The 13218-nt window shown below is 38.8% G+C and overlaps 1 protein-coding gene across 1 annotated transcript in view; it reads left to right on the top strand.

Moving 5' to 3' along the window:
* LOC123805340 (glycerophosphodiester phosphodiesterase domain-containing protein 4-like) overlaps positions 1-13218 on the top strand; it is a 95887-nt gene that overhangs the window by 56048 nt on the left and 26621 nt on the right. The window contains 1 exon segment of the mRNA XM_045817814.1: positions 911-1067. Coding sequence (XP_045673770.1) covers positions 911-1067 — 157 coding nt within the window.

Here is a 13218-nt window from a genome sequence, read left to right as displayed (position 1 = left end):
TGCATTTATAAGTCTAACATTTTAATCATCTTTTTTGGAGGTTTTTGAATAATACTTAATCGTATTTTGTTAAGTAAATACTTTACATGTTTTAAATAACAAGATTTCTAGTTTTACTCTGCCTTTGTAGAGATTGATATTTAGACATACATAAAGACATCTGTACATATTTCCCTAGAAATCTATTTATGTATTTATGTATTAATTTACCTTCATCATCTTTGGGACCCCAGTACACAAATTCTAGCCATCTTGACCTCTCCCTCAGCTGACCTCCATCTCCCCATTTCAGCGTGGTAGCGGGTGCACATAGGGTCCGCCCTCCCTGTGCCGCAGTCCTGTGTTCACCTGCTAAAGGAAGCCTGGGTGATGGTAGAGCTTATTTCATTTGTTCATCTTTCCTAAGAGAATGAGGAACTTTTCTAATGATACCATCGAATGTGAATGGTCACCACAGTGTTTCTGAATAGTACCAGAAACACTCAGGGCAGGTGCCTGCTGGTAAATGGGTCAGAAAAAGTCATGGGGATTGTACGAATGCCTGCTTAGTATTGTTCTGGAACCCCAGGGCCTTGCTCCATAACCACCCCACTCACCTAACACTCAGGTCAACACTGTATCTTTTTTTTGTTTTTGTTTTTTTGGTGCCAGAAAGCCCCTGAATAGGGAAGCTCATCTTTTACCATCACTGATAAAGTTATTATATGTCACAAAAAATTTATCACTAGGGCAGAAAAATATGGGCATCAAAGGATAAATGACTAGTACCTAGGCCTTTGCTGAGATTTGGGAGGGAGTACAGAACCCAGTAAGACTTGTGACCTTGATGGGCTTTCTGAGAACTCTGGCTGCCCAGGAGGCTGAATTTAAGCTGCTCACTCATTCCTCTCTTTCCCCCCTCGGCCTACAGTTGTGATGGGGTGCCTTTCCTCATGCATGACTATGACCTGAGAAGAACAACCAACATCAGGGAGATCATGCCAAATGCCTCCAATATAACATCTAACCTCTTCTACTGGGATTTCCTGTCAACTCTGAATGCTGGCCGCTGGTTTCTACAACCACAGGTAAGACACATTATCCAGCTCAACAATCCTGCATTGATTCCCTCTCTAGTACAAGGTCATGTGCTGCTCCTGGAGATAAAGGTTTTAGATGAAGATAGTCAACAATACACACAATTCATCCTGCCCAGTTTGGCTCAACTGGTTGAAGTGTTGTTCTGTAAACTGAAAGCTCCAGGTTCGATGTCTGGTCAAGGCACATGCTTAGGTTGCAGATTTGGTCCCATGCTAGAGACAACCGATCGATGTTTCTCCCTCACACTGGTGTTTCTGTCTCTCCTTTCCCTTCTCTCTAAAATCAATAAACATGTCCTTGGGAGATGATTTAAAAAGAATGCACACAATTTCATTCCAGTTTGGTGGCAGGATTATAGCATTGTCAGAAGGACTTTTCCAATAATGCAGTCAATCTCATTACTGTTTCTACACTCACTGGAAATTCTGAAGACAAACTTGCAATCTTATGATTGCCATTTAGTTCCCTTTTATCCAAGAATTGTGTAAACTTTTATAGGATTCCTACTGTGTACATTACATTTTCCTGGCCATTTTGAATAGCTCAAAATCATAGATAAGGAAGACTAGGAAACATTTTCTCTTCCTTCTCTCTTCTTACCATTCAAAAAATATTTATTGAGTACCTATTGGGTACTAGATACAAGGAATACAATGATGAATAAACATAGATTTAGACTTAATGGAGATTAGTGCCTTGAATATGAAACAGTAAATTACCATACATTGTGGTAAGTGCTAAACTAGAGTCAATTTTGGGTTGCTAATTTGTGTTTTATAACTCACCAAGTTTGCAGTAATTTGTGATAGCAGCCCTTGGAAACTAATGCAGTCAGTACAACACATCTGTATTTTCTTCCATTATTTCTATATGTAACATTTGACTTTTGTCCTCTTCCTAGGAATAAGTAATTGCTTTCAATGTTTGAGCCTTTTAAAAAAATTATACCATAATACTACATTAGCAAGTGTAACCTATAAAGAGAAATCCGATTGGGAATTAGACTGATTTCTACAATCAAGTTGAGTCACAGTCTTTAAATGTGGCAATCCTCCACTGGCTGTCCGTGTGCGTGTCTGTGTGTCCATGTCTCCATCCATCCATCCATCCATTCATCCATGTCACTTGATAGCAGACTAACATCTGTGGATTAGAATATTTTTTTATCATATTCACTTTAGAAGCATTAATTTCAGATTTTCTAGGAGTTTACAAGCGATGGTATGTTCAGAATATTTTCTTTTATTTTTATATTATTTTATTACTTTTATTTTATTTTTAATTAAAGTTTACATTCATTACTATTTTATATTAGTTTCAGGTATACTTGTAGTGGTTAGATAATTATATACTTTATAAAGTATTCCCCCTGATATTTCCATTGCCTACCTGGTAACATACATAGTCATTACATTATTATCGACTCTTTTCCCTGTGCTCTACTTTACATGACCATCTCTACTGTGTAGATGCCAATATGTACTCCTTATTTCTTTATTTCTTTCACCCAGTCCTCTAAACTGCCGCCCTCTGGCCACCACCAGTTTGCTTTCTATATCTATGAATATGGTTAAATTTTGTGTGTTTATTTTGTTCTTTAGATTCTACATAAAAGTAAAATCATATGGTATTTGTCTTTCTCTGACTGACTTATTTCACTTAGCATAATACCTCTAGATCCATCTGTGCTGTTGCAAACAGTAAGATTTTGTTTATTTTTATGTTTGATGATACTCTACTTGTGTGTCATTGATGTAACCTGGCAGCCATGGAGAGTGGACTGGAATGTGCATGTGTGAACAATGACAACTTCATTGTACTAGTCAGTGGGGATCATAGACATTGTTGAGTGAGCATGTGTACTATGTGGCCATTGCATTCAAAATGACTGAGCAAGTACAACAACAAATCTGCATTAGATTTTGAGTTAAGCTTGACATTACTCTGCAGAAACTATTCAAATGAATCCGAAAGCTGCAGGTATGGACAACTGAATGGCAGCTTCCTTACAACAATATGCCCACTCATGCATCACATCTTTGTACAGAGGTTTTTGGTGAAACATCAAATCATCCAGGTGACTCAGCCCCCTAGAGCCCAGATTTGGCACCCTGTCATGTCTGGCTTTTCCCAAAACTAAAATCACCTTTGAAAGGGAAGAGATTTGAGACCATCGATGAGATTCAGGAAAATGTGATGGGCAGCTGATGGTGTTTGGGAGAACTGTATGAGGTCCCAAGGTGCCTACTTTGAAGGGGACTAAGACATCTTTGTCCTAGGTACAATGTTTCTTATATCTTGTATCTCTTTTAAAATGTCTCTATTTTAAATATTACGTGCAGAATACCTTCTGGACAGACCTCATATTCACCACAGCTTTTTTATCCACTTATGTGTCAGTGTCAACTTGGTTTGCTTCCATAACTTCGCTATTGTATATAGTGCTACAGTGAACATAGGGGTGCACATACTCTCCTGAATTATTGTGTTACTTCTCTTTGGGTATATACCCAGAAGTGGAATCACTTGTCCAGTATATTTTGAAGTTGTTTACAGTAGTAATAGTTTAGTGGAGCTGAATTTTAGTTACAGTGATGGTTGTCTAGAAAATCACAGAATTGGACAAATTACTGTTTTAAGTAAGAGGAATGTGATAGGCTAAATCAGCAGTGTATAATCTGAATTTAATGAAAACACAAGTATGACCATGAGATAAAGAACAAAAGCATTAAAGGCGAGGTTGGCATTTATCAGGAGAATCTTTTCTTAGTGCTTTTTCATGGCTGCCGTTCTACTTCAAGTAGTTGTTTGCTAGTTACAAGGACCTTGGGTTAGCCCTTGACTTGCAGTGGTTCCCTGGAGAACCTAGGTTTCTGCTCTCTAATGGCTGAACCTTCCCTATTCTTGTAGATGGGTGATGTCGTTTTAGCTGGGAAGTGGGCATCCAAGGATGAATTCCTTCTACTTTAACTGCTCTACTGCAGTGCAGAGTATCTGGTATGGTCGTTCTCAGGGTAGTCTTCCTGTGAGCTGTTTTCCAGCATGTTCCTCTAATGATAGGACTGAGATATCTTGGTTAATCCTTTATGATATTCAACTAAAAGAGGTTTTTATAAAGGACTGGTAGGAATTTTGGGTGGAGATATTCCCAAAACGTGGGGTTGCATGTGAGTAGTTGACAGAGAGATAACCTAGGACTTCCTCGTAAGAAAGAACGCAAAGCTTAAGAGAAAAGGGCAGTGCTTGAGGGCACAGAACTTCAAGGGTATTTGGTAGTTTGGCAGATTTTAGTTTCCACATTTCATGTATTCTTTCCAATTTCAAGGGTACGGTGAGTATAAGGACAGGAGGTGTTTCAGTAAGAAGCAAAGTTTTGCATAATTTAAAATAAATATCCAAGTAAAATGTTTTCCTCTACTACAATATAGTAAGGTAGAATGGCTTAGGTAGAGAAAACAAATATATAATAGTTTTTAAAGCCATTTTAAGATGGTTACTTTTTAATAGAGAAATGCTTTAGCCTGTCCATAAAATCATTATGAAATTACTAGTACAAATTCTTTACCCACAGAGGGAAAAAACTGTAAAAACCTGTTTTGAGTGGGTCCCTTTGGGCAAGGTTTCAATCCATGTCTCACTTTTGTAGGTTTTTCGGGGTTATGTTAGTTACAGCTGATGAAGAAAACTGGTCACATATGTTGATATCTTAGAAAAGTTGCCCATCAGCTCTTGTTTAATATTGCAGTCAATGTTTCCCTCCTGTGATGAGTTGCGCCATCCTGGAGGATTTGGGGAAGTATCTATTTGAGGGTAATTGGTGCTACCAGGTGGCCATCAGGAACCTGACAACCTGATTAGTTCTAGTGTTTTGTTTTCCAGAATCGGGGCCACATTTTGTGCATTAACGATGTAACTCTTGAACTCCGTAGAATGGTCTTTCTTCTCTGTGAGAGGCCCTTCCCTGTCTACAGACTTTATGGGAGCTTTCTGTTCAGTATGATGCTGTGCCGCAGCATTTCCTCTCATGTCTCTCCCACTGTGCACCTCCGCCTTTACAATCCCAATTTGTTTGGGAAGCCTCAAGGCTTGGGTAATTTATTTATTTATTTACTTTTAATATAGATAACTGAGAAGGTTAAAATCCTCATTTTCCCTCCATCACATTCTTCAGTGAACTGCTTCAGAAGCAGACAAGCAGTCATTGTAGAGAGTCACCCTTTTTATTTTTTAGCCATCTCACACCCCCCTAGGGAAGCCCGTGTTTTGGCCACTTGAGCCAATTTGATTTCTGGGAATAGACTGGAGTTTCTGTAAGAAAATCTAGAAAAATTATTGCATAATCAGCCTATTGTTATTTTTTCATTAAAAAATAAAACCTATCAATAAACAATATTAAATCAAGATTTGATATAGGACCATCCAAAATAACTGTTCCTGGCCTGGACCATTAAATTACAGAAATCCTGAGAGTCTTTCTCACTGGTAAGGATAATACCGTTGCTGTGTTAAGAGTGTTACACTGGTGAGTGGTCACATGAGAAAGAGACTATAACTGAATGGCAATTAGTCAACTAACATAAAAATATTGGGTATTTGCGGTGAACAATAGGGATTGTAGAAATGTAGTATCACACAGTAGCAAGGTGAAGCTAGTACAGGATCTGGAGACACTTAGACTAATTCAGCCAGGACTGCACTTTTTCTGAGGAGAGAAAAGAAGCCTTGCTGCGGGGACAGGGAGTAGGCAGTGGTAACAGTGAGTCTTTGACACGTGCCACGCTGCTGAGTTAGTACCTTAAGGAGCATGGTCTCCCCCTTCTGTGTACTTTCAAAAAGGAAGGTTTGTGATGATCTGGGAGACCAGCAAAGATGATTGTTGAGGAAACATTTGAGATCACTGAAGGTCTTTGGTTTCTGTGATTCATGAGAATGGTTCCAACTTATTTAAGTCAAATCACAGAAGCCTTCTCTGTATTTTGCAACATCCCATGAATCCCAGAAATCATCTTAATAGTCTTTAGTGGTTGGTTTTGGATAATTCTGGATACTTTGTAATCTCATTACATTATATCCCTCCTTAGCCAATATAGCATGGCCCAGATCAAAGGCTGACAAAGTATGGCCAGTGTCCAAATCCAGCCTACTGGCTGTTTTTGTACAGCCTGTGAGCTAAGAATTGTTTCCCCCCACGTTTTTAATGATGGGGGTAAAAACAAAAGAATAATGTTTCATGATGTGTTAAAAAATATAAAACTGAAATTTCATTGTCAGTAAACAAAGTTTATTGGAACATAGCCATTCTTACTCACCTATGAATTGTCGAGGGCTGTTTCTACAGTCCAACAGCAGAGCTGAACAGTTGCAGGATAGACTGTTTGTCTCACAAAGTTAAAAATATTTAGCATGTGGTCCTTCACAGAATAAGTATGCTGAACCCTGGATAATGAACTGTTATCTTGTAGAATTAAATTTTTTTCTTAAAATTTTTATGAGCAGAGTTATGGGAGAAAACCCTGGTTCTTCCCTCACCTACGCAGTAAGGAATTACTGATCAGTGAGCCTATTAGCATGAATGCAAAGTTTATTACTGCAAAGTTCTAATGGGAGAGCAAAAGCAAGGGTGGCAAAAGCAGGGTGGCCAGAAGTCGGGTGGCCAGCACCCAGATGGCCAGAGCCTAGGTTATCAGGGACCCCTGGACCAGAGGCTGAGTGGCCAGGAGACCCCCATGAGGCAAGAAAATTCCAAGAGAAGAGAACAAGTCCTTTATTCTGAGGACTTACTTGTTGGGAGTGGCGGGAATGAAGAAGTTACATCTTGATTAATGGCTAAAGGTGATGCCAGCTTTCCTCTAGGGAGACGTGACTACCCAAATGTAGGTATGGGTGGGGGTCTGTTAGCCTGAATTCTTATTTTGCTCCAGACTCTGTTCATTCTGCATACATGACAGGGGTCGCGCAATTAACCAAAGTTGTTTCATGGATCTTTTCTCTGGGCACTGTAGACTCCCTCCCCTTCCAGGGCTTGTAATGAATACACAGTCTCAAGGTTTTCCTTTTCCCAGCTAGTGAAGATGATACATAGAGACTTTCAAGGGCTTGCCCTCTGCAGTATCTTGTTGTTTGGAATGCCCAGCAGCCTTATCAAACCAGGCTCAGGACTACTGGGTCATGGGTGAGACATATCTTCCTTTGCTTTTAGCCTCCTCTATTAAGTTCTTTGTTAGATTGCAATGGTGACTGCCCTGCCTTTATTTCTCTTCTGGATGCACATTCTTAGCTGCTACCTAAGTATTAAAAGGTGTTGCCTGGAAACCAGGATGCTAAATGCTGGCCAGCAATAGCAGGACAACCTCAGAATTCTTTCTATGCGATCTCCTGCAACAGTTATAGAGTCAGTCTTAGAATTTTAAGATGGGCTGCTGCATCTTCTTAAGATCTTGGTTGGCTTGAGAAGAGTAGGTTGGGCATTCAGTAAATGCCTGAAGCATAAGTTCCCAGGGCAATTGTTGATTGTTCTTCCTAGTGAAGGCAATAAATACTGGTTGTCTTCCTCAAAGGAAAGTAGAAATGGGACCAACAGGAGAATAACTGGGTAGGCAGTACTAGAAAATGAGGTATAACTCGTTGGTTAATAGCTCAAAGACATTGGGTGACTCTGTATCCTCCACCATCTCCGGTTTTTGTTTTGTTTTGAAGCAGATAAGCAGACATACTGCTCAGATAATGACAGGGATAATTAATCTTTCTTACATTGAGCCTCTTACAGTTGGCTTAGAACTCCCACAATTTCAGCATTAAGAGGATGTTAGGCCAACAGTGTCCACAGAGTTATCTGAATTCTTACGGATTTGATTACAATTATTCTGCCTCTTTTGCCCTCAGGGGTTTTGGTACCATAGCCAATTATTTGGTTATTTGTTGAATCAATATACTAATATCCATCACTATAATTTGATAATGTGCAGTAGAATTTTCTGTGACTGTTACAAATCATTTGTCTGCATACATTTCTTCTTGAGGTAATTTTTACAGAGCAGATTCCTAATGATGAAGCTTATGGGAAAGCGCCACAGGGAAGAAGTGTGTCTGACAGTGGCCTCAAAATCACAGTTATAGTGTGGGATGGGGGAGAGGACTTGGACTGGTAGAAAGCCCCACTACTTCAGTGCTACTCTGAGCACTCTGATTTTCTATGGTATGGGGATTAATAGTGAAGTGGTGGCACCTGTATCAACAGAAACTGTATTGTTGTTCCTCTGTATTTACAGATACTTCACAAATGGTCTGTTGAGTGGTTTCCTTTATGTGGAGTATTGGGCAGATTTAGACAATCGTCCTCTTTAATAAACATTATGATACCTTGAATCACCCAATGGCTCTTCTACTTGTGATTTCTCTAAGCATGGGAAAAGAGAACTGAGGACCCTTTAGTCCTTAATTGAGGAACTGGGTGTCTTCTGTGGAGAAGTAGAAGTTCATTTTCATCTCTGTATTGTTACTTCCTTTGGCTTTTGAAAATACACAACTGCATGTTGGAGATAGTCTAAACTGGCATGGTCCCATTCCAGTTTATTTTTTTACTAAATCCCCTATGTCATATACAAAAAAAGAGACTTTGCTTCAGCTGTTACATCTACCCCATAGTACCACTTATAGGTTACTGGATCCTATATAGTAGTGGTGTCACACTCATTTTCACCAGGGACCACATCAGCCTTGCAGTTGCCTTCAAAGGGCCAAATGTGATTTTAGGTCTGTGTAAATGTAACTGCTCCATAACAGTTAAGTGAGAGCTCGGTGCTGTTGCTGGATAGAAACAAGGTTCCAGGAGGGATAAAACAAGGTGGAGGGCCGGATTTGGCCCACGGGCCTTGTGTTTGCCACCTGTGTTATATACTTGTAAGCTCTGTTGTTAATTAATATTTATTTCTTTATTTATGTATCTATTTATTTATTTATTACTTTGAATTTTTCATACAGCTTATCCTTAAAGGAAAAGCTTCATATGTGTCTTCCTATAGTGCTTTTCCTATTCTTTTTGTCCATTCAGTGACATTTTAAATATTATGTATAGATTGGTCATTTAAATCCTGTCTTGGCCTGTCCCATTTTTTTTAATTTTTAAAAAATTATTTTATTATTGTTCAACTACAGTTGTCTGCATTTTCCCCCCAATGCCAGCCAAACGCAATTCCCTCCCTTGCTTCCACCCGACCCCTTGGTTTTGTCCGTGTGTCCTTTGTAGGAGTTCCTGAAAACCTATCCCCCCATTGCATCCTTCCCCCTCCCCTCTGTCTATTGTTAGATTGTTCTTAATTTCAGTGTCTCTGGTTATATTTTATTTGCTTTTTTCTTTTGTTGATTATGTTCTAATTAAAGGTGAGATCATATGGTATTTGTCCCTCACCACCTGGCTTATTTCACTTAGCATAATGCTCTCCAGTTCCATCCATGCTGTCTCAAAGGGTAGGAGCTCCTTCCTTCTCTCTGCTACATAGTATTCCATTGTGTAAATGTAGCATAGTTTCTTGATCCACTCATTTGCTGATTGGCAGTTAGGTTGCTTCCAGCACTTGGCCATTGTAAATTGTGCTGCTGTGAACATACGGGAGCATCGGGTCTTTTGGATTGGTGTTTCAGGGCTCTTAGGATATAATCCCAGTGGTGGGATTGCTGGGTCAAAAGGCAGTTCCACTTTTTAGTTTTCTGAGGAAATTTCATACTTTTTTCCGCAGTGGTTGCACCAGTCTGCATTCCCACCAACAGTGCACTAGGGTTCCCTTTTCTCCACATCCTCTCCTTGTTTGTTGGACTTGTTTGTTGATTTATTAAGGATGGCCACTTCTGACCAGTGTGAAGTGTGCTCACCAGTTTCTCATTGTGCTTTTAATTTGCCTCTCTCTGATGGCTAGTGATGTTGAGCATCTTTTCTATGTCTCTGGGCCCTCTATATGTCCTCCTTAGAGAAGTGTCTGTTCAAGTTTTTTGCCCATTTTTTAATTGGGTTTTTTGTCTTCCTGGAGTGGAGTAATGTGAATTCTTCATATATTTTGGAGATCAAACCCTTGTCGGAGGTATCATTGGCAAATATGTTTTTCCATATAGTTGGTTCTCTTTTCATTTTAGTGCTGCTTTCTGTAGCCATGCAGAAGCTTTTTAGTTTGATGAGGTCCCATTTGTTTATTCTTTCTTTTATGTCCCTTGCTTTAGGGGACATATTTGTGAAGATGCTACTGTGTGAAATGTCTGAGATTTTCCTGCCAATGTTTTCCTCTAGGACTTTTATGGTGTTACAACTTATATTTAGGTCTTTTATCCACCTTAAATTTATTTATGTATGGTGTAAGTTGGTGATCGAGTTTCATTTTTTTTGCATGTATCTGTCCAGATGTCCCAACACCATTTGTTGAAGAGGCTAATTTTACTCCATTTTATGCTTCTTCCCCCTTTGTCAAACATTAATTGACCTTAGCAACTTGTGTTTATTTCTGGGCTCTCTGTTGTGTTCCATTGGTCTATGTGCCTGTTTTTATGCCAGTACCAGGCTGTTTTGATTACAGTGGCCTTGTAATACAGTTTGATATCAAGCATTGTGATCCCTCTTGCTTTGTTCTTCTTTCTCAAAATTGCTGCAGCTATTTGGGGTCATGTATGGTTCCATATAAATTTCTGAAATGTTTGTTCTGTATCTGTGAAATATGTCATTGGTAACTTTAGTAGGGATTGCATTGAATCTATAAATCACTTTGGGTAGTATGACCATTTTGACTATGTTAATTCTTCCAATCCATGAGCATGGTACATGCTTCCATTTGTTTGTGTCTCCCTTAATTTCTTTCTTCAGGGTTGTATAGTTTTCTGAGTATAGGTCTTTTACCTCCTTGGTTAGGTTTATTCCTAGGTACTTTATTTTTCTTGTTGCTATATCAAATGGGACTTTTCCCCTGATTTATGTTTCTGATATTTCACTGTTGATGTACAAAAATGCCTTTAATTTCTGAGTATTGACTTTCATGTGGCTGTTTTTCCAAATTCATTTATTAGGTCCAGTAGTTTTTTAGTAGATTCTATAAGATTTTTATGTACACTATCATGTCATCTGCAAACAGTGACCGTTTTGTTTCCTCCTTTCCAGTTTGAATGCCTTTTATTTCCTTTTTCTTGTCTGATCACTGTGGATAAAACTTCCAATACTATACTGAATAGAAGTGGTGAAAGTGGACAACCTTGTCTTGTTCTTGATCTTAGTGGAAAAGATTTTAGATTTTGCCCATTGAGTATGATGTTGACTATAGGTCTTGCATATATGGCCTTTATTTTGTTGAGGAATGCTCCTTCTATTTTCATTTTGCTGAGTGTTGTTATCATAAATGGGTGCTGTACCTTATCAAATGCTTTTTCTGCATCTATTGATATGATCATGTGATTTTTTGTCTTTGCTTTTGTTTATGTCATGTATTACATTTATTGATTTGTGAATATTGTACCATTCTTGCATCCCTGGTGGGCCTATTTCATCTTGTTCTATTAACAATCTTCTCCACATTAAGTTCTAACAGTTAAATGAATCAGGTGTCTTAGATGTGGTACAGTCAAACAAAATCTTGAATCCTGAAGGAAATTTCTATTTTTCTGAGAATGAAAAAAAACTCTCATTGAACTATGGTTTAATTTAGCTTCTATGATCTGCCTTCCAGTCTAACATGGGGGTATTGTGCAATGTGTTTCTTCCTGAGAGAAAGCTGAGAAAAGGCAACTTGCTAAGTAGGTCAAGGGAAGGAGAAGAAATAGAAAGGGTGAAAATGACAATGAAGGTAAAATTATACAGAGAGAAGATTATTTGAGTTAAGAAAATATAGTAGCTGCTGCTTCCTTGACTTCACCCACAAATAATCTACAATAGGTAAGTTATAATAAAAGCAGCTGTATGTATGGGCTAAGGTATAAGGTAAAATGCTGTATATTGAGAGAATGAGAATGAAGATAAAATTGTACAGAGAGAAGATTATTTGAATTAAGAAAATATAGTGGCTACTGCTTCTTTGACTTCACTCACAAGTAATCTGCAATAGGTAAATTATAATAAAAGCAGCCATATGTACAGGCTAAGGTGTAAGGTGAAATACTGTATGTTGCAAAGACAGATTACAGTTCCTGCTGTAAGGGAGTTTACACTGCAGTCGAAGCAGTAGAAAGTGAGGGAACTAAGTGAATTGTGCACTGTTCTGTGTCCCAGACATGCTCGTAGACCACAGGTGGCAAACATAAGGCCCATGGTCCAAATCCAGTCCTCCACCTTATTTTATCTGGCCCGATACTTTATTTCTACCCAGCGGCAGCATCAAGCTCCTTGCACCTAGTTAAGGAGTAGTTACATTTATACAGTCCTAAAATTACAGTCAGCCCTTTGAAGGCAACCACAAGGCTGATGTGGCTCCCTGTGAAAATGAGTTTGACACCCCTGTCCTAGACCCTATAAATATTTTATGATATTTGATCTTCAAAATAATCTGGAGAAATTAATAGATTATCTCTTCCCTCCCATCCCCTGCTTTATAGTTTGGGCAATGAAGATCTTGAAAATGTAAGTGGTTTTACAAGGTTACTTAGCAAGAAGCATATGAAACCAGGATTTTCATCTGGTCTAAGACATCCACAGATAACTGTAGAAGACAGAATGAGACATACAATTACAGAGGCACAAAAATGGTCCATTGGAGTTTAACACCATCAAAGTCTCTTTAGCTCGGGAATATTTAAAGAAGGCTTCATGAACAAGGTAGCGTTTGAACTGGACCTTGTAGGTGAAGGGTAGAATTTTGAGAGGAAGATATGGCCCAGAAGGCAAATGAGTGGTAGAGCTGGGATGGACTCCAATTCAGTCTGAAGCCATAGGCTATTTCTAGAACAGTGAGAGCAATTATTGGAAGCCAATGCATCTGAAAAGGAATTGGATTACCTTGAGTTAGAGAAACAAGTCTGAAAAGAAAGGTTAAGACAGGAACATGAAAGACTTTCAGTGCAAATATACTGGTAACAGGTTCTTCAACACAGACCATAATTACCTATGGAGATTGCATTTAATTTCCCTCTTTGGTAACTCTTAGCTCAGGACCAGTATTTCAGATGGCCTGGTGG

Source organism: Phyllostomus hastatus, unplaced genomic scaffold (assembly GCF_019186645.2).
Source record: "Phyllostomus hastatus isolate PE091 unplaced genomic scaffold, TTU_PhHast_1.1 phas_scaffold_317, whole genome shotgun sequence".
Taxonomy (NCBI): domain Eukaryota; kingdom Metazoa; phylum Chordata; class Mammalia; order Chiroptera; family Phyllostomidae; genus Phyllostomus; species Phyllostomus hastatus.
Note: the sequence above shows the minus strand (reverse complement) of the source record. Positions and strands in the feature narration are given on the sequence as shown.